At 36.4% G+C, this 21,322-nt stretch overlaps 1 protein-coding gene and 1 pseudogene across 17 annotated transcripts in view; one reads left to right on the top strand and one right to left on the bottom strand.

Annotated features, from left to right (window-relative positions):
- The window catches only part of RhoGAPp190 (Rho GTPase-activating protein 190), a 744,591-nt gene that overhangs the window by 637,492 nt on the left and 85,777 nt on the right, over window positions 1–21,322 (top strand). For all 17 annotated transcript variants that reach the window (XM_090374412.1, XM_090374407.1, XM_090374402.1 and 14 more), the window contains one exon: window positions 5,984–6,224. In XM_090374412.1, coding sequence (XP_090230538.1) covers window positions 5,984–6,224 — 241 coding nt within the window. The remainder of the gene's footprint in view (window positions 1–5,983; window positions 6,225–21,322) is intronic.
- On the bottom strand, window positions 5,177–5,293 carry LOC150086123 (5S ribosomal RNA; annotated as a pseudogene).

The raw sequence follows: 21,322 nt of genomic DNA, 5'->3' as shown, positions 1-21,322 counted from the left end.
TTGATTACAGAGCAGCTTATATCTGCCATAGGCTTCTGTGTCATCTGATAATTTATATGCATCCCATACATTTTTCTTCTCTGCCACTAGCCTCATTAATTCATCTGACAACCATTTAGGCCTGAGCCTTGAACAGTATTTCTTAGTTGGAATGAAAAGCCTAGTAGCCTCCAAGATTAAGTCCCCGAAGGCCATTTAGAATTCAACATTGGTAATATCATCAGTTGATCCCACTGTACAGAATTTAAAAACTGTCTGAGACCCGTAGTCACCTTTACGAAAGCAAAAGCCCTTCCCTTAGCCTTGATGGTAGTTACATCTTTAAGTAATTCCCATATCAGTATATTGTGATCGCTGTCAACCAGTGGTTCCTTTATCTGCAAATTCTTAATGCATAAATAATCATTGGTGATAATCAGATCAAGAGTATTACTCCCTGTGGTTGCCTCTCGAACATGGTGCTGTGAAAAACAGTTATCCAATAAATCCAAAAAAGTCTTGCTAGCATGCGAGTGCCCATCTGAAAGTTCCAGTCAATATCTGCAAAGTTAAAATCCCCCATTATAAGACATTCTGATTTACTGGCCCACTCTATTTCTCTGCACAATTGCTCATTATACTCATCACATTTATTAAGCCTATAACACATACCTACTCTTATTTTTCCTTTCCCAGTGCTTATGTCACACCAAACAGACTCAGTCCACCAACATCAATTGATTGCACTTTCCTTAGATTTTGGCGCCTCCGTAGCCAGGTGGGAAGGAGCAGCAGTGCGTAGCACACGCTTCTTGATTAGACCGGGGTTCGAGCCCGTCACCATCAAATACAGAGGATGCGGAAAGGTCAAGGAATGACCACCGCATTTCCCTGAGCAATATGGCCTTAGTTGCTAATGCTCCTAAAAACCAAAAAAACAAAAAAAAAAAAAAAAAAAAAACCTTAGATTTTATGTGTTTCTTAACTAACAGCATAACCCCTCCTCCTCCTTTCCTGTCCTGTCTATCCTTTCTGTACACATTGTACTCCCCAAATTCCAATTCTGCACTGTTTATATCTGTGTGTCATCGCGTCTCTGATACCCCAACAATATTTGCCTTTGATGTCTTGACTAGCACTTCAAGCTCATCAAATTAATTAACTATACTCCTAGCATTGGTGCACATGCAAGTATACATGCACCTGTTTCTAATCTTAGTTACCCTAACACTAGCCCATGTATTTATTTGTTCCACTATGACTCCCAACAGTCCTGGAAATCTCCATTGCCTTTCTTTTCATGCTGCTGCTCATTTTAATAGAAGCAGTGCAAGAATCACTTTTGCCTCTGGCTGAAGCCACTGTTAACCTTTTAGTCTCTGTATCCCCCAAGCTAGCAGTTTTCCAACCTACCTAACACTGCCTCGATAGCATCAGTAAATATTCTTGCACCCTTTATATTTAAGTGTACCCTATCCCTGTAGAAGCAGTCTCTCCTGTCAACAAGCACAGACCAGGCTGAAAAAAATGTATTTATTCAGAGGAGGTTCCAATGGACTGGAGATGTATAAATGTATCCCCAATTCACAAATGGGATTGAAGGGTGACATGAGTAATTATAGACTAAAAACGAATTAATTCTGTTTTAGGGAAAGAAACATGTTAACACGCCCCAACCTTACTGACATCTGTAAGCACATCCAAATATTATTATTTGCAGTTAATACAACTAATCAGGATCTGTTCCTAAGTTACAGTAAGATATAATATACATATTATGGGTAAACACAGATACATATATATGCAGAAATTGATATGATGTGATTTAAGAATTATTTTTGAAATCTAAGTAGAAAAATCGACTACAAACAGCTGATGCCTTAGTGCAGGTGAAAATAATGTACCCAGTGTTGATATACAGAAACCTATGGTATGTATAAACTAGTCTGCACTCAAATTTCAGAATGAGTTATGCAAGCAGATTGAGTCACCTCTGTCAAAGAATGCAAAAAAGAATAGCAAAGACTTTACTTATGTAATTAGTAGAAAGAAAGGGATGAATCACATCAGTCGACTAGATATAAATGGTATGATTGTTAATGATCCTGCTCAGGTTGCTGACAAACTAGATATTTTGCCTATACATGCAAAACATCTAGTTCTGGGGAAAATAATGTAATCACTGATTAAAGAAGTAATGGTAGAATATCTAGAGAGGAATACAGTTATACAGCAGGCACACATGGATTTGTTAAGGGACAAGCCTTTTTCTGACAAATCTGCTTGGCTTCTATGACACATTAACAAAGGCACTAGATGGAAAAATAATTTTGATTTTATATACTTAGATTTCAGCAAAGCTTTTGATACTGTTGCACATAAAATACTGCTCTACAAATTGGAGCAGTGTGGTATTAAGCGCAAGTTGCTCTGGATAAATTTTGGAGGGAGACCCACATCTGACATGTGAAGAAACAGTCAGTGAATCTAGAATACCACTAGAATAGATTGTGGTATTCTAGATTCACTGACTGTTTAACTGAGGTGTTAACTGAGGTGTTTAACTGTTTAACTGAGGTGTTTGGAAACTTTAACTGAGGTGTTAACAAAATTTGATTTGGGTACTAAATCCCTTTGAATCAGAGCAGTATGTACTTGATTATTTTGTTCTAGGGTCCCAAATCAGATTTGCCTCACTTGTTAGGCAAAGACTAGAATCTTGAGTTCTTGATGATCTCCCAGTTACGTTTTTCTCTAGGGCAAGCATCCATTTCTTCAGTGATTCAAATTTTAGTAACACACTGTGTTTTAATTTGAGATCAGTACACCCCTTGCATCAAGAACAAACAAAAGAATCACCAGTTGAGCTAAGCTTAGCAAATAGATCAACCTCTAAATACATGCCACAGGCTATGCAAACGGTAAACCCATGGTTCACACTGGAATTGCCTGTGTCCGTTTCTGTCTGAGTCACGATATCTTTGGACAATGCATTCAGTGTGGATCTTGTAACAGCCATTGTTAAATTTACATTATATTAACAAAAGCAAAAATAAGTCTGTTGAATTTTATATCTGAATCACTATTCCTTTAGCCTTTAATCCAACTGTCCACAGAGCAAAGGGAGAAACGTCTGCTCTCCGCAACTGCCAAACATTGAACTTATTTAGTTTTTAAGGTGTTTCAATTGCTGAAATCATATTGCACCATTTATAACTCATATTAAAAAAAAAATTGTGTGCGCCAAGCAAGCATAGTCGAAGTTAAGTGAAGCTTCTTTAGAATCTTTTGAAACATTTATTATTTCAATGTTACAGTGGTTTAATGTTCTACAAGTTTATTAAAAAGTTTTTGCAGCTCTCTCTCCTTTGTACTTAATGGAGGTGGTTTGAATGGCCACGTTGCACGTATATGCACTCTGTATGCCTTACAATGCTCACTATTAGTCTTCAGCATGTTGAATTATAAATTTTTTTCCTAAGAGAAAAGGAAATGAGCAACATAAGCATTTTCCTCCTCCCATAGGTAATTATCCAGCTGACCTTTGAATTTCCCCAAACTGTCAGCCTCTACCACCCATGTAGGTAACTTATTCCAGTAATTTATAACTTGCTGGCTAAAATAACTTCCTGAAATCCAGTCTAAACATCTCCGCCCATAACTTGAAATTATGGCCCCTAGTTCTAGAATCATTTATAACCGTGAAAATTTCATCCTCATTCATTTTGCTTATGCCTCTTAGAGCCTTAAACACCTCAATCAAGTCTCCTCTAAGATGCCTAGTTTCCAAGCTCTGCAACCCACATATTCGAAGTCTTTCCTCATATGGATGCCCTTTTGCCTATCTCACCAGGCGAGTTACCTGTCTCTGGACCCTTTCAAGACGAACAATGTCTTTCTTTAGGTGCAGTCTCCATACCTGAACACAGTAAAAATACTGTAGAGAATGATGAGAGAAATATTTTGGTTTTTAAATTTTTAAAATCGGACTGGTAGAAGCTGAGATATGTTGATTTAAAACATAAACATGAGACGCATGTGAGTGGCCACATAGGGGTACTGATTGCGTCGCTACTACGTATGGCATACGTTATTTCGTGCTGATTTTTGCCAATCCATGGACACAGGTTGCTCTCACGTGAAAACTGCCTGGGGTGCACCTAAAGAAGTTTCTCCTGTTACCCTTGAAAAAATGATGAAAATCGCACAACCACATATTAAAGAAATCCTGTTCAGATATTGATCAAAGTATTTTAAGCTTCAAATAATTATACTTTCACGTGGTTGGGCAAATTTTCAATCAATACAATTTTCTCTCCAATCTGATCAAATACAACTATCCTATTCTCAGATAGCAAAGACTAATACATTATATCGTGGATTTTCATGTTCCAAATCAATAAAACCATCATACTAACTTACTGTATTCCAATAATCATTATGTAATAGAGTTAATATTACTTCTCATGATCTGTGATGACTATATCTCTGTTTTCTCTAACAAAGTTATAATCAAATATCAATTTCAAACATTTTTTTTACTCTACCCTAGTGAATGTGTAGGTTTATCGTTTTTATAAAATATGTTGACGACCATCAGATTGTGCGTTTAACATACTTCACTCTTTCAATTGTTACCATAAATGGTAATGCGATCATTATTGCGAACATTTTCACTGGATCTAAATGTTTCGTAATTATTCCGCTCTCCATTTGCCAATTTAAATCTGTCTTAGACTTTGCTTATTTGGAGGCTTGAAGTGGTGAAACCCATGTTTAGTCTCTAGAGCAAAGTTTCCGGCATCCCTCTCCCCATACTTCTTCAACCCATGCACGGTACTAAGTACTATAGGTTTTGATACCTTTCGTGTTTGGGGTTCTCATAAAAAAAAAAAAAAAAAATTTAACAGTATTAGTATATGATACTGACTGCTTCATTCAGTTCTCCAAAGAAATTCCATTAGCATCAAAATTTATGATAATGTGAGGTTCGTTTGTGAATATCAAAGTTTCTTCATTTTTACTGCATCAGCAATCAATCTATTAATAATTTATTTATTTATTTACAGCTATACATTGCAATAATTGCCCCATTAAGAGTTTGTTTACATGATACTAAGTAGCAATTCCACTGTAAAGATATTTTAGAGAAAATGTGACATCAATAAAGTTTTATTAATAGTGCTAACTAGTGAAAAGCCAACTACACCTGGTATTCCCAGGTGGTCACCTTACCAGGTACTAACCGGGCCTAACATTGCATAACTTCGGTGATTGGACGAGAACCGGCATTCAACCTAGTATGATAATTGGCTGTTCAGAGCATTTGTAATGCGTTTTCTTATGGCTTAGATTGCCATGTCGCATTTTTCGCTACGATTTCCACAAATGCAAGTTACTCCCATGCGAAAACTGCCTAGAGCATGCCTAAAGAAGTTTCACTTCAAAATATTGGACAATCATAGTGCCTATACTGAAGGCAGCATTCGATCCTGCAACCTTTATTTCTTAAGCGAATATGTTACTCATTGTAACAATCTTGCTTTATGGGTTAGCATTTTGGTTTAATGCTGGAAACTATTGTTTTATGGACACTTAGACTGTCCATAACCTTCAAAAATCTGCCATATATTTGATACTGAGGAGGCCTGTTTTAATAGGTTCTACTGTATTTTTTTATATAAAATGCTGTATTTTGTCAGTGAAATTTAATTTTTAGTACAGCGTTGATTTTAAGAAAACCTACTTTTTCTAAAAAATCTTTGGTTTTCCTTCTGTTTACCTTTTCAAAAGTCAAAATTTACTCTTTTGTAAATGACATGTTTTATCCATAATTTCACAAACACACTACTATTGCACTTTAATATAATGTACTTGCATAAGATTTACTGTATTTATGCAAACTCTTGGCCTTTTATTATCTGTAGCTTAACTTTTATACAACATTGGTAGTGTGTTACATAAGCAGTGAAATTCTTTTTTTAATCTTATTTTGCATTCATAGGAACGACAGAAAAGATTGACAGAAAAAAAGAAGAAGAAAGCAGCACAAGGAAAAGCCGGAAATACTCCTCAACAGAATCAAGGATTAGAAGAATTTGTTCAGTCAGATGATAATTCAACCCCGTTATTTGTAGAAAAATGTATAAAATTTATAGAAGAAGAAGGTTTAGACTCAGAAGGAATTTATCGTGTACCTGGCAATCGAGCTCATGTTGACCTTTTATTTCAAAAATTTGATGAGGGTAAGAGAGTTTGGGTTTCTGTTATTCACTTTGATTGACATGAACTCTTTTTACGCAGATAAAATATGAAAAATAATAATGTTTTAATTGTGGAAGGAAGAGTTATAATGATTGTTACATTTAATGCTATAATGCATTCTGCATTATTTCAGCCCTCCTTTTTGCAGGAAATAATTTCTACATACAGACATGGCCACAAAACAAAATATGGCCAAATGGGGGGGGGGGGATTTGTTGTTGAGTTATAGAATGAGATTTAATAAGTAACAATTGTTATGAAATAGTGAGAAATATGTGATAAGTTTTAACATTTTTATTAATCTGGTGACTGTGTTTGGATATTATTGAGTTGGCTCTACCTAGGAAATGGAGAACTTGTTAATGATATCAAATCATATAGCAGTAACATGTTTGATGGTAACATCTTGGTTTTATGATGATTGCTGTGGACCAATACATTATTTGAATATATATACAGGCAGTTCTCGCTTTACGGGTTCCCAGGTTTACGAATTTTTTTTCCCCAAGTATCAAGTTTCAACAAAATCGAAAATATGAACGTTAATTGCAAAAAATGAATGTCAAACATTCATAAATACCGCATTTCAAACTACATGCGTAGCTATACAATACAGTGCACCCTGCTTTACGATATTAATCAGTTCCAGAGACACCTTTGTATCGTTAAAATATCGTAATGTGAACCAAATAACATTGTTGTTTGGTGATTGGTTTCAAGATCTCAGAAGTCGAAATTTTCGCTGTATAACTAAGCTATTTATCTCTCTAAAATGTCATTTTTAAAGTCACGAGGATGACCTTAAGGCCATATAAAAGGTCGTGAGCATGGTTTGTAAATTGTATTAGTTACCAATTCAAATCATTAAAATGCACTACACTTTCATCGTTATGATATATTCCGTTATAAAAATCAAATTTGAACGGCTCTGTGATATTTTTCTAAAACACATTTCTGGAGTTCACGACCATAAAACAATAAAAACAATTTGCACTTTCCGTGTTATTGGGCTTTTCTGTTACTGCAAGCAATTATAAATGGGTAGTAAACTCGATCTTCTTGCATTTGCGAAAATACTGATAGCTGGAATTGTGTGGTTTTTTACGTTATTATGGTGAAATGTGTTTCGCCTTTACTGAAATCTTCAATCGTATAAAAAACAAATAAATTTTCAAAATCGTCTCTTCATTCTTTCCCCCCCCCCAGCTTCGTAAACTTGTTACTCCGCGCAAATTGTGTTAGTTGCAATTTGTATGTGATGCTAAAAAATGCTTATGCAAGCAGTCGTGAAATTTATAACTAGAAGAGAAGATTATCTTGGAAACAAATGCCTCTTGAAACATTTCTGAAGAAGATGACTCCTTGTGCAACAAACCAACAAGTGCTGAGCCAATAATGAGTGATCAACATTCTTTAACATTTGTAAGTCGTAAATAATTTCTCTAATTTGCTTGACTTTACTGGCTACATTTTCATTTCTTTCGATAAATCAATCATTGTTTAAACATAAACTAATTAGCTAACTAATTTCATTGTTGAGAACGTAACCCCTATTTTTAACCTTAGGTCTATGGGAAATAAATTCCCGCTTTAGAATGCGCGCTAGAAACGAATTAACTCATAAAGTTGAGAACTACCTGTATATATAATTTTGTTCAGTAAATCAAAAATAAATATACTGTGGAATTACTATATCAAAATTAATTAATTTTGCTTTAATTAAACAACAGTGTCTCTTTATATTTATGATTTTTTTAAAACCATCAAAGCTTAAAAAAACCTTATGGTTTAGATTATATTTCCATAGCTTTCTTCTTATGAATTCATTAATAAAGAGTTAAGTATTTGTAATTAGATGTTACCATAAATGTCGCTTTAAGCATTTTGGAGGGATACTTTTACAGTTTAATCTTTCTTTAAATGCTTAAAGTTATGTTGAATTTACTGTAATGATTGTTTCCTCATTCTTTCTAAAAAAGAGAAGGGCAGATTTCCTTGCTTTTTGGTTTTATTCAAAGCATGGGATTATAAGAAATTAATATAAAATGACAGTAGTATACCACCGTGTTTTTTTTTTTTTTTTATTATTATTATTATTCTCGGTGGCAGATTGACAATTATATCAATGGAAACATTTTAAAGGGGTCCACAGTGGAGTTAGGTATAGACCCTCACAATTAGCGAGCCAACCGGGCTAGCCGAGTGGGTAAAGTACCTGCCCGGCAACCCAAAGGTCGCGGGTTCGATTCCCGCCTCGGACTTGGATCAAAGTACTGTAAAAACCTTGGGAGGTGCAATATGGCCACAGAAGCCGATGCGCCAACAACTACCAAATCAAAAAAAAAAAAAAAAAAAACAATTAGCGAGATCAGTTACATGCCAGGTGTGTTGGAAAATCGAGAAATGCAATTTTTAATTATTAATAGAAATAGAAAGTATTAGTAATGAAAATTTTATGTCTAAAAATGTGTTTAACTTACCAGTAGTCCAAAAATTGTACTACAGTACAATTTTTGGACTACTCCCAACATGTCAAATCTTGCATGTATGCAAGATTTGACATGTTGGGAGATAGTGAATTTGTTAATGGAAGAGCTGGTTGCAGAGGATGCAAATGCAATGGGGCAGATCACTTTTATGTGATGAAACAACTGTTATGAAATGGTGCAAATTGGCTTGTGAGCATATATTTTTAAAGACATGATAAGCCATATGAACTGGCTCTAACCAAAACAGTAGATGCACCAAAACTCCAAAACATGAATAGCTGTAATAAAAAAAAATTTTTAAAAAAACATATTTTTAACTTTTTTTTTTTTTTTTTTTTTCCCATAAATTTAAAAATAACATAAAATACATGTTTAAAATTTGTGCTCCAATAGGTATTGGAGCTCACTTGCAGAGAACCCACCAGAAAATGTCCTGGTTGTTCTGTTAGATTTTTCTGCTCCACTGACTGTGACAGGGTTTATGCTTTAGAAATGACATCATTAGTCATGTGTCAAAGTTTAATCCATGGATATACATTCACTAATATCACTTTTTATTTTAAATAGCATCAAAAAAAAAAAAAAAAAAAATATTCAGTAGCCAATATACAAAGTATGGAAATTATATTCAGTTAAAGAAAAGATAGCCAGTTAAAGACTGAGAGTATTTAATTGAATAGTGGATTCTGCTATGATAGGGAGTTTGAAGGCTTACTTTTTTCTCCCTCTTGTCATAGAAAGGAACTCTCATTAACAACTTTCTGCCAAATGATCAATAATATATCAAGTCTTAATAAGCAGTGCCATGCCGAGCCATTTTACTACCTGAGGCAAGAATGAAAAATTGTGCCCTACTGTTAATGATGGCAACTTTAGCAATTATTTAATCTTTCTTTTGGCACCCCTTTCAGCTTTTAACCTGAGGCAAAAGCCTCGTTCGCCTCACCTCAGCTCGGCTCTGTTAATAAGCACCCAAACTGTACAGGGAAAGAAAAAAACTTCTGATTAAATTTGTAGAGAAAGTTGACTATATTTTCATCCCTTGTACTAGCCCATTATAGCATAAAAATTAGTGAAAGTGTGGAGTCATATTTCAGTGGAGGCATTGAAATAAATTTAGAATACCAGGGCTGTTCAATAAAGAATACCAGGGCTGTTCAATCATATTTCGATGGTTCTTTTGAAAGTAGTAGGCAAAATGCAATTCCTCCGTTTATGCCATTCTTCAAAATCGTGCTGGAAGACATTTTTTGACATTCGTTTGAGAATTGCTTCCATTGTATTTACAACTTCTTCTGACAACTGAAAACATTTTCCTCACAGTTCCTTCTTTAATTTTAGAAATATGGGCTATAGGGCAGATGATGAACACAGTTGACATTAATGCTGGCTAAGTACGCAATGACAGTATGAGTAATGTGACGTCTCACATTGTCGTGATGTAGCATCCACCCACCTGCATCCAGTTCCGGTTGTTTTTGACAAATGTGATCCCACAAAGTGTGCAGTGCAGTACAGTTCTGTAACAGTCACATAACATGGTACAACATGCTGGTAAACCATTCCTTGCATCGTCTGCCAGCATGTTAAAAACAGATGAGCATAACCTTTCCTACAGAAGCCACAACTTCTTTTGCTATTTTCGGTGTTGCCAATAACGTAGTAGCCAGGTGGGCAGGAGCTGCAGTGCGTAGCACACGCTTCTTGATTAGACCAGGGTTTGAGCCCGTGACCACCAAATACGGAGGATGCAGAAAAGGTCAGGGAATGACCACCGCATATCCTCGGAACAATATGGCCTTAGTTGCTAATGCTCCTAAAAAAAAAAAAAAAGAAGCCAATGATGTAGTCTTCCAGGCAGCTTTGTTGCTGCTCTCCGGGTCGAAATGACAAAGCCATGTCTCATCTGCCATTACCATCTTCAGTAACCATCCATTGCAGCTCCTGACAAACCTCCATGTCTCATCTGCCATTACCATCTTCAGTAACCATCCATTGCAGCTCCTGACAAACCTCCATGCAAACTTCTGTTGCTCAGGTGTCTTGGAACCCAGTGTACACAAACATGTGTCAAGTGCAAATGGTCTATGCGTGCTTCTTACTGATATTCTCAACATCTCTGCCAGCTGCCTTACTATTATACAATGATATTTTCTCACGATTACAGAAACAGTGTTTATGGTTTCTGTGGTGACAGCAGTGGTTGGAGCTCCAAGACTCCCAATTTTTGTGATTCAATCATGTCCATCGTAAAAATTCTAAACTACCTGTGAGATGTACTATATGGAAGCATAGGTTCACCATAAGCCTCTTTTAACATTTCATATGCTTCAGCTGATGTTTTTTTGAGATGGAAACAAAATTTGAGCGAGCATTCTGTTCCTTGAATGCCACATCCATTATTATGTAGACGAAACCGAACAGGCATGAACTGGACCAACTGCCAATTCACACTGTGCACATTTGTTGTTATTTGTTGCAGCTTAGTTTGGTCTCGTATTCCACAGCTCAGCTAGAAATAACAAGTAGTATTATTGTTCATGAAAAATTATGATCATTCTTTATTGAACAGCCCAGTAATGGGTTTATCTTAACTAGGGGCTAAAATATACCCATAACTTTAATGATTTATTAATTAGAAGTTTTTCTTTTATGTTCTGCTTGGATGCTCAGACAGTTTCTATGCTGTTTGGCACAGAGTTGGTAATTTGAGGCCATGTGCCATGGCAGTGTTTCTTGTATGGTCGATTTGCCTCTTTTGGTGATGCCATTCAAATTAAAAATCAGATTAATAACTTTAGTTTTGAACCATGGATGACATTATTTCTGAAGCAAGCATATGCCTATGTCTAAGACAATGAAGGGAACAAAGCATCCCTAGACACAATGACAGTACAATAAAATAGAATGCAGGGTGATATCCTATTATCTACTGTTATCATTTATTTTAAACCTGTATTAAATAAAATAATAATAGTACGCTGTTCTGTATTTATATTTGTTCACCTTGTACATATCTTTATATAAAATCCTTCACATATTATTTTGTTAAAGATTAGTATATATATATATATATATATATATATATATATATATTTTTTTTTTTTTTTTTTTTCAGATAAAGTTAATGTAAGGTCATAGTTATAATTACCCAGTATTCAGATATAAGTGTGCACCAGTGCATATAATAACATCAGAATTTTCATTATGGAAAATTTACAAATTAAAGAAAAACTTAAAAAGTTGAATGAGGTAAAAATAAGTAAGATTGTTAAGTTTAAAAGAGAGGGTAAAGCCAATGTTTTAAAAACCACTTTGCTTTCTTCTAGATGAAATGGGTGTACCTTTGAATCTCTTAAAAGTATAGATATTTATTATCCCTCTTTTAACTTAAACTATTTTACTGTGAGAGAATCAGTTAAAGTTTCTATAAACGTGTAAGTGGCTTAATTCCTTAACTAACTACATGGCTTGATATGTTTGAAAAGGTGAAATCATGATACAGTGAAATTTCTCATAATAAACATCCTTTGTTATGAATTTTAATTTGACTCTATTGCCAGAAGATGGGTAACTTTTTTGTAATAATGATAGGTGAATCAGAACCAGGGTGCGTTTTCTGGGAGCGACAATTGATGATGTTAACAACAGATTGTCTGAATTTAAGGGAGGATAAAGAGAGCATTATTATTCATGTGAAGACTAGTGATATTAAACAAACACAACCTGACGATTTGTTGAATAAATATTGACCATGCTGAAAGAAATGCTGCAGTTTAGTCAGAATGTATATGCAATTCTGCTGTGATAGGAGGGATTATAGGCTGAAAGCTTTGTGGATTATCTCAAACATGAGGGCCTCTGCAAGGATATTTTTTGTGACCCACAGTTGTAAGTAGAAGAAATATATTTTGTAGAGACAGTATTCATTTGAACATAGGTAGGTTGTGCAAGGATTTTTGCCAGTATCATTGAGGATACCTTAAGAGTTCAAGAAACTCCTATTTTGGGGAGGGTAATATATACATACGTTTAGTTGATGATATGGGTGGACCAGACACAATGCTTGTATGCATCTGAAGAATTCTTGTTTGTTGTTGCAACAGCCTCTGTTGGCAAAATGTTCTGAGGATGAAAATGTTTGAGGAAGATAAAACTAGGGAAACAAGCCTAAATAATTTCAAGGAGTGTGTCAGATTACTAAAATATTGAGTACTTAGTCTTAACTGTGTCTGCATTAATGTCAGGGGGGGGGTTGCCAATAAAATAGGTGAATTCAAACTAGGTTAGGGAGACAACTAATGCTGACAATAGGGCTAACAGAAACTTAGTACCACCCAGAAATTGGGGATGATCAGTTCCACTATTGTATAATATATTTGGGGAAGATAGAAAGGGTTCTGAGGTCATGCTGCTTATAAAAAGCAGCCTGAATGCAAAACTAGCCTTTGGTGAGTCAGTAGTTATGCCTACCACAATAGATGTGTGGTGTGAGTTATTATTAGCCATATGGTGCAAGGAAGCCTGAGGCTTATGCTGCACCAGAAAAAAAAAATTTCTGAGTTACCCAGAGAGAGAGAGAGAGAGAGAGAGAGAGAGAGAGAGAGAGAGAGAGAGAGAGAGAGAGTGCACAATAGTCAGAAGTAGAAGGGAATCACCAAGAAAGAGAGAGGCAATGGAGATTTCCAGGACTGTTGAAAGTCACAGTGGAACAGATAAATACATGGGCTGTGTTAGGGTAACTAAGAGTAGAAACAGGTGCATGTATACTTACATATACATCAATGCTAGGAATATAGTTAATAAATTTGATGAGCTTGAAGTGCTAGTCAAGACATCAAAGGCAGATATTGTTGGGATATCAGAGATGCCATGTCACACAGATATAAGCAGTGCAAAATTGGAATTTGGGGAGTACAATGTGTACAGAAAGGATTGACAGTACAGGAAGGGAGGAGGGAGAGGATTATGCTGTTAGTTAAGAAACACACAAAATCTAAGGAAGTGCATCCAGTTGATGTTGGTGGACAATGCAATGTTGAGTCTGTTTGCTGTGACATAAGCAGTGGGAAAGGAAAAATGAGAGTATATGTGTGTTATAGATCTAATGAATCTGATGAGTATAATGAGCAGTTGTGCAGAGAAATAGAGTGGGCCAGTAAACCAGAATGTCTTATTTTGGGGGATTTTAACTTTCCATATATTGACTGGAACTTGCGGGTTGGGCACGCACACACTAGCAAGATTTTTTGGATTTATTGGATGACTATTTTCTACAGCAGCATGTTCAAGAGATAACCAGAGGGAGTAATACACTTTATCTGATTATCAGCAGTAATTATTCATGCATTAAGAATTTGCAGAAAAAGGAACCACTGGGTGACAGTGATCAAAATGTACTGATATGGGAATTACTTAAAGGTGCAGCTACCATCAAGGCTAAAGGAAAGGGCTTCTGCTTTTGTAAATGTGACTACAGGGGTCTCAGACAGTTTTTAAATTCTGTACAATGGGATCAACTGATAATGTTACCAATGCTGAATTCTAAATGGGAAGCCTTCAGGAACTTAATCTTGGAGGCTACTAGGCTTTTCATTCCAGCTAAGAAATACTGTTCAAGGTTCAGGCTTAAGTGGATGTCAGATGAATTAATGAGGCTTGTGGCAGAAAAGAAAACTGTATGGGGTGCATATAAATTATCAGATGACACAGATGCCAATGGCAGATATAAGCTTGTCTGTAATCAAGTCACAAAGGAGGTTAGGCAGGCGAAGGCAGATTATGAGAAATATTTGGCAAAGGATGCAAAGAAAAACAGCAGAGTTCTTTACTTATGTAAACTGTAGAAGGAAAGGGATGAATCAGATTGGACCACTTAATAGGTAGATTGACTATTGATGATCATGCTCAGGTAACTGATAAACCGAATGAGTATTTTGCATCTACACTGGTGTTCACACAAAGTGCATCACCCCTTAAAGTTGTAATTGTGGTCCGAATAACTTAAGTATATGGCAATATTTCTTACAGATTGCATCAGATAAGATTGACACATGTAGGTGATGACATAATATTGCATCAGCTGTTACTTTCAGCTATATAAGCACAGAGTTGCAGTCAGACCACCAGGAGCTCACATCTGGTGAGTATGGGCTTGGCAAACCCAGGGTCCTGAGCTGGATATCATCATCATTCTCTTCCTTGGTGATTTCTTTCTACTTCTGACTCCCTCTCTCTCTCTCAGGGTAGGGTAACTTGGAATCCTTTTTTGGCTGGTGCAGCATAAGATTCAGGCTTCCTTGCACCATATGACTAATAATAATAATTCCTTGCTTGTGTCAGGATGCCGAGTTACGTGCAGTTGATGCCACGAAGAAAGAGTGCTATTATTGCTTTACATGAAGAACGATTCTTCACATCCTATTGCTTATAGAGTGTCTTGTAACCAGTCGACAGTGAGTGGATTTCTTTCCAAACTCAAGAATACTGGTTCTGCTGATAGAAAAAAAAAAAAAGGAACTGGACACAAACGAGTCTACGCCAAAGACCACGTACAGGACCACATTTTGAAGCACTGATGCCTTAAAAACTGTAAGGCTTCTTCATCTGAGCTGAAAAGAGAATGGGAAGAACATACAGAAGTAGTAGCAAGTGCAGTAACAGTGAAAAGACGCGTCTTCAAAAATGAACTTGTAGCCCTTTGTCCTAAGGAGAAGCCCCTAATCACACTAAAAATTAAAAAGACCCAATTAATTTGGTGTAAGGAGCATGTCAAATGGACCCCCGATCAGTGGAAGTCAGTTATTTTCTCTGATGAGAAGAAATTCAACCTGCATGGCTCTGATGGGATACAAACAATTCACCATAGACGTGGTGAAGAATACCATCCAGACTATATGGTGTCTACAGTGAAATTCCCTATCAGCCAAATGATATGGGGTGCATTCCGTATCGTGTAGTAGGTCACCTGCAGTTTATAAAAGGTTCCATAAATGCCAATAGATACTGGAAGGCAAATTGCTGCCAACCATTAGAGACCATTTCAACCTACCAAGTAACTGCATCTTTCAGGACGACTCTGCTCCTGTCACCGGGTGAAAAGTGTAAGTAGGCATTTCTGTAGTTACCTTAGCTTCATTTCTGCATTAGATGTTCCACAGTAATGTGTTTACATTTGTTACAGGTGAAAAAAATGTTTGGAAGAATGGTCCATTACAACTGTTAGCTGGCCAGGAAACAGGCCAGATCTCAATCCCGTAGAGAACTGTTGGTAACATGTGGAATCTGCAGTTGCCAGAAAGAAACGAAAGACCCTTCATGAACTATCAGTTGATTATCTTCAGAAATTGATCTTTTCAATGCCCTGACAGTGTACTGCTGTCATCGGGGCCAGAGACAGTCCAACTAAATATTAGTTTGCACCTGGTGAACTTTTCATTTTGTTTTCCATTTAAAATGGTAAACTGAAGCAAATTGAGGGCTTCTGATGACATTTCAGCCATAATTGTTGTGTTTGCCAAAACTGTTATATAAAGGTTGCAAATGCTTGTACAGAATACCATCGACGGTTTCCTAACCACAGAAGACTGGATTAAGAGCATTTACATGAGACTGGTGCAGTTCCGAGCGCTCATATTTCTTCTGAACATGCAAATGAACAAAATCTGGATGAAATAGAACACATTCTTCAGTCAGTAGAACATAATCCTAGCACACGAAGAATTTCTACACGTATCGGTGTTCCACAGACAAGTGTGTGGTAAACATTACAGCTTATAACCATTTCACATACAACAATTGGAATTTTGCCAGTGGGTAAATGCTAATTGCCGATTCATTCCATTAATACTGTTCAGTGATGAAGCTACTTTCACCTGTGATGGTATCAACAACTCTCATAGGTGGTTAGACAAAAATCCACATGCCACTGTAGAAACAAATTTTCGGCATCTCTTCTCTGTAAATGTGTAGTGCAATATCATCGACAATCAGTTGATTGGGGCCTGTTGTGATACAAAATCGTCTTACAGGGCCCATTTACCTAGAATTTCTGCAAAATGTACTTCCACTACTATTGGATGATGTTCCCTTGGCTACAAGCATTGGTATGTACTTTCAGCATGATGGATCTTCTGCACATTATACCCCTTTTGGTGATACAATATGTAAGTCTAACTTTCTCTGAACAATGGATCAGCCATAGTGGTCCCATTCATTCTCTAACAAGGTCTCCAGACCTCACTCCATTCGATATTTGTTTGTGGGGTTGGATGAAAAGCGCAGTATACAAAGAAAAGGTGAATACAAGAGATGAATTTCTCGCTTGCATTTTGGATACTGCTACCCCCATAAAGGAATGCCAAGACAACCTCAGAAGAACACATATTACCACAAGCGTTGCAAAGTGCATTGAGGTTGTTGGTGGGATTTTTGAACATTTATTGTGAACTGTAAAAAATTTGTCAATTACTATTATTCAAAAAGTCAATAAATACAGTCGTTTATCTTTCTTTTAATACCTCTTAGAATGACTTTGTGCATGCCATTTTCAACCAGCTGTAACTGTATCCATTGAGAATTGGACACGTGTTTATATGAACTTTTTTACTCAGAATAATCAATACTATAACCTCCCAAAATATTTACTATTCCTCCTGAGTCACCCTATATATATATTAAGAAAATATAGCACAAGGTGGACACCAAGATGGAGCATACAGAGCAGGTCAGTCTAATAGGGATGAAAAAGATAGCATGGGAAAAGTTATTACAGAGTGATGAAAAGTGCTGAAGCCTACATCTATAAGTTTATTCGTAATGCTACCAGAGATAAGGTTAGGGAAGCCATGGCTGAGTATGAGAAAACACTGGCTAAGAGAACAACTTTTGTGTATGTGAATGCAAAAGAGATGAATCAGATTGGATATTTGTGTACTGGGTGTGGGAAATTCTTAGATAAACCCACTGATGTTGCTGATAAATTGTACTTCACATCAGTTTTTACTAACTGTTGAACCCACATCTGATCCACTTGCTTGTAAATGACATCTTCATAAATAAAAATAGAATTATTTAAACATAATGATAAGTTTTTATATATATATCTATTGTTGTAAGTGCTGTTCTATTAATTAAATTACTATCCATTTCTAAATGTTGTTTTACATTGTTGCATGTTTGATAGAAATACTAGTATATTTCCCTAGGGGCTCACATCTGGTGGTATGGGCTTGGCACACCCAGGGTCCTGGACTGGATATTATCATTCTTCTCTTTCTTGGTGATTCCTTTCTACTTTTCTCTCTCTCTTTCTCAGGGTAACTCAGGGGTTGTTTTTTGGCTGGTGCAGCATAAGCCTCAGACTTTCTTGCACCATATGGCTAATAATAATAATAATAATAATAATGAAACAACGTCTTAAGGTATAAGTATGTGGTCACCACAGATTTCCTCTTCTTTTAAACATTGTATGAACTCCTAAGCATGTTTTGTGGCAGACTCAATGTGGCCTACTAAAGGTTTCAAAAGTGTTGATATACATTTTGTTAGGTTGTAAGTTGGAGTCCCAATACTGTAAATTATTGGACATGAGGGAACCTGGGGATCTTTGAGAGAACAGTTGGACATTGTCAGGACCAATAGGATGTAATGCCCTCCGTGTAAGATTTCCGGTTGTAGATTTTTTCCCCCCCCCAGCTGATCCTCCTGATTCAGGGCCTAGAACAGTCATCTTACGACCTTTGCCCTCAGGGTGTTCCTTATTCATTGGATAGCCTCGCACTTGTTATTCTTTATAAAGCCTTTGCACTAAGTGAGTATTGTTGTAATTGAATTGTGATGTACGAAGTAAAAGGGCTGTATCCATACCATAGGTATATACTGTTGTATCTTGGTTACCTTTTCTAAGTTCCTGAATGCCCATCGTATTTCCTTAACATAATCTAAAATGAAAGATTTTTAGTTGTAATTACTTCTGATTAATTATCTGTTGATTTATCTTATATAGTTGTTAAATGTTCTTCTATCCCCCCCCCAAGAGCATTTATGATGTGATTATTAGTTTCAGTGACAATCCTGAAACATCACCTGCTGACAATTTAGAACAATTTAGAAATTGAACGTATTCCATATGAGTTAAATAAAACCTATTTTGCTTTATATATTCATGGTATAATCATCTTGTTTATTATTTTTATATATATAGTATATAATTTACCACATGGATAGAATCCACTTAATGACTTTCCCAGTTAGATCTTTAGGAGTCCATAAAATCGTCCCCAGCTGCAGTTTGTAGCAACCTCCAGTACTGGTTTTAGGGTCCATAGTCTAACGAAGGACCTGTGTATAATGTTACTCAGTTGTCTGTCCGTCCATCTGTCACAGCATTGTATCTCTGGAACCACTCAACCTATTGACTTGAAATTTTGCATGGGCTTGTACATCATGTGGGCCAACATAATGCCATATTGATCGTTTTTGACAAAAATTTGTCTGAGAAATTATGGGTTAAATGTGGGGGGACAAAAATGTTGTTGACAACCTATAGCTTATTATACACCGTTGGAAAGAGCTCAATGAGTAGGGTTAAAATATTTTTAAAATTAAAAATGGTACCGCCAGACAGGAAAATGAGTAATTTTCGTGTGTCCCTCCCCCTTTTCTTTCAGTCACTAATGGAGCTAAAAATTTAAAAATCACATTAGCTATGTGATATTCGATGCTTATCTAGGGGAAACTATTCCAATTGAAATCTATCATTTACTTTTTTGTGTTAAAATTAAAAAACTAATTTTTTTTTGCACTTTGATAGCATGCTTCTTTGTACTAAGTAACTCTCCTTTTGGTGACCAAAAGGTTGCTAAATAGTTAGTTAAAATTCTATAAAGGTCATTTGTAAATTTTACGACGAGAAGTATTTTTTAACAATTTTCAAAGCTAAAGTCCTGGCAAGGAGGTACTCAGAGAGCCAGTGTTGAGGGGAGGCGCCTGCACAGAGTCTTGCACAGCCCTCACCTGCCAGTCATTTCTTCCCCAAGACTTCTCCGGGAAGAAGTGGGAGTCGCTTCTCCCACCCTTGTCATCCCAACAACTGGGAAGACTCAAATAGACAATGTTTTCATTAGTTCCTCAGTTTTAGGCCAAGCAGGCTAGAAACTTTTTTCAGTTACCATAAAGCTCTCTGTTTGAGATACTACAGTGACGACCATTCGTGACTATGGACCCTTCATCCTGAGTGCCTGGCACTCAGTAGTTGACCGATTTATTATTTATTTTGGATTGTGCCCTCCACCTTCTGAGTAAAGAATTTACTTGCTCCTCTAATCCATTTAGTGAGGGAGGTTACCTTATTTATTGTATTATCACCAAGGTGTCCCAATGCTTTTCTTTTATACTCTGCTCTGTCATAACCACCATAAAATGTCCTTTATCTGCGTGACACTTGTCTTTTTTCTCCGTCACTCAACCTTGTGTCTGACTTTAACCGCACTTCCAGTGTGGCCCACATTCCTTTCTAACAGGGGTATCTCAGGATATTGCTAGGATTTTGTGCAATTACAATATTAACACTGCAAATTCCTGGTAAGAAACTGCAAAAATCCCTATACTGGTTATGCAAAGAAGTGGATTGGTTTACAGTATACCATGCAGACTGTAATGTGAGCTATATTGATGAAGCCATCTGTTGTATGGAGACTTACATCCCTTGTTGTGGAAGTTGATAGCCTAAATAAATTTAAGGCTCAGCTAGCTGGACAGGTATTTCAAATGAACAGAGGGGTGAAATGTAAGTGGGTTTTTTTTCTTTTTTTTTTTTTTTTCGGTTGATGCTGCATAAGCTTGCTTTCTTGCATCATATGCCTCTACTAATGCTAATGACCACATTATATCCATTGAGAATGCTGATTTTAACCAGTCAGAAATAGCTATGCACAATTTGCAGGAAGGACACGACCTCTGACCAAGCATTAGTAGAGGCATATGATGCAAGAAAGCAAGCTTATGCAGCATCAGCCAAAAAAACAAAAAAAACCACTCCCATTTCACCCCTCAGTTCATTCGAAATACCTGTCCAGCTGAGCCTTAAATTTTTTTAGGCTATCAACTTGCACAACAAGGGATGGAAGTCTGTTTCACCAACCAACCACCCGCTGGCTAAAGGCAAATTTCCGCACGTCTATCCTACATCTGTCTTTCCTCAATTTGAATTTATGCCCTCTCAGGTGATTATTCTGAGCAAGAGAAAGAATCCCATCGGCATTGAGCATGCTCAAACCATTCAAGGCAAACATCCCACCACTGCCAACCTTATTAACTTCAAGAGACTGAGAGCCAAAGCTCGTTATATCCGGCGGAAGGCGAAAAAATACTCATGGATAAAATTTGCCTCCTCAATCAACAAAGATACTGATACGAGAATAATCTGGGAAAATATAAAGAAACTAAATGGTAAATATCATAAGTTGCCTTCTCCTATTATTAATTAGAATGGGAAGATCTCATCTGTTGATGAAATTGCCAGTGCCCTAGGAACGGTGTTCTGTGAATTGTCCACCTCAACTGCATATCAACCATCTTTTCAAAAAATC

Source organism: Mastigoproctus giganteus, chromosome 5 (genome assembly GCF_048544385.1).
Source record: "Mastigoproctus giganteus isolate SK-2022 chromosome 5, ASM4854438v1, whole genome shotgun sequence".
NCBI lineage: Eukaryota > Metazoa > Arthropoda > Arachnida > Uropygi > Thelyphonidae > Mastigoproctus > Mastigoproctus giganteus.
Note: the sequence above shows the minus strand (reverse complement) of the source record. Positions and strands in the feature narration are given on the sequence as shown.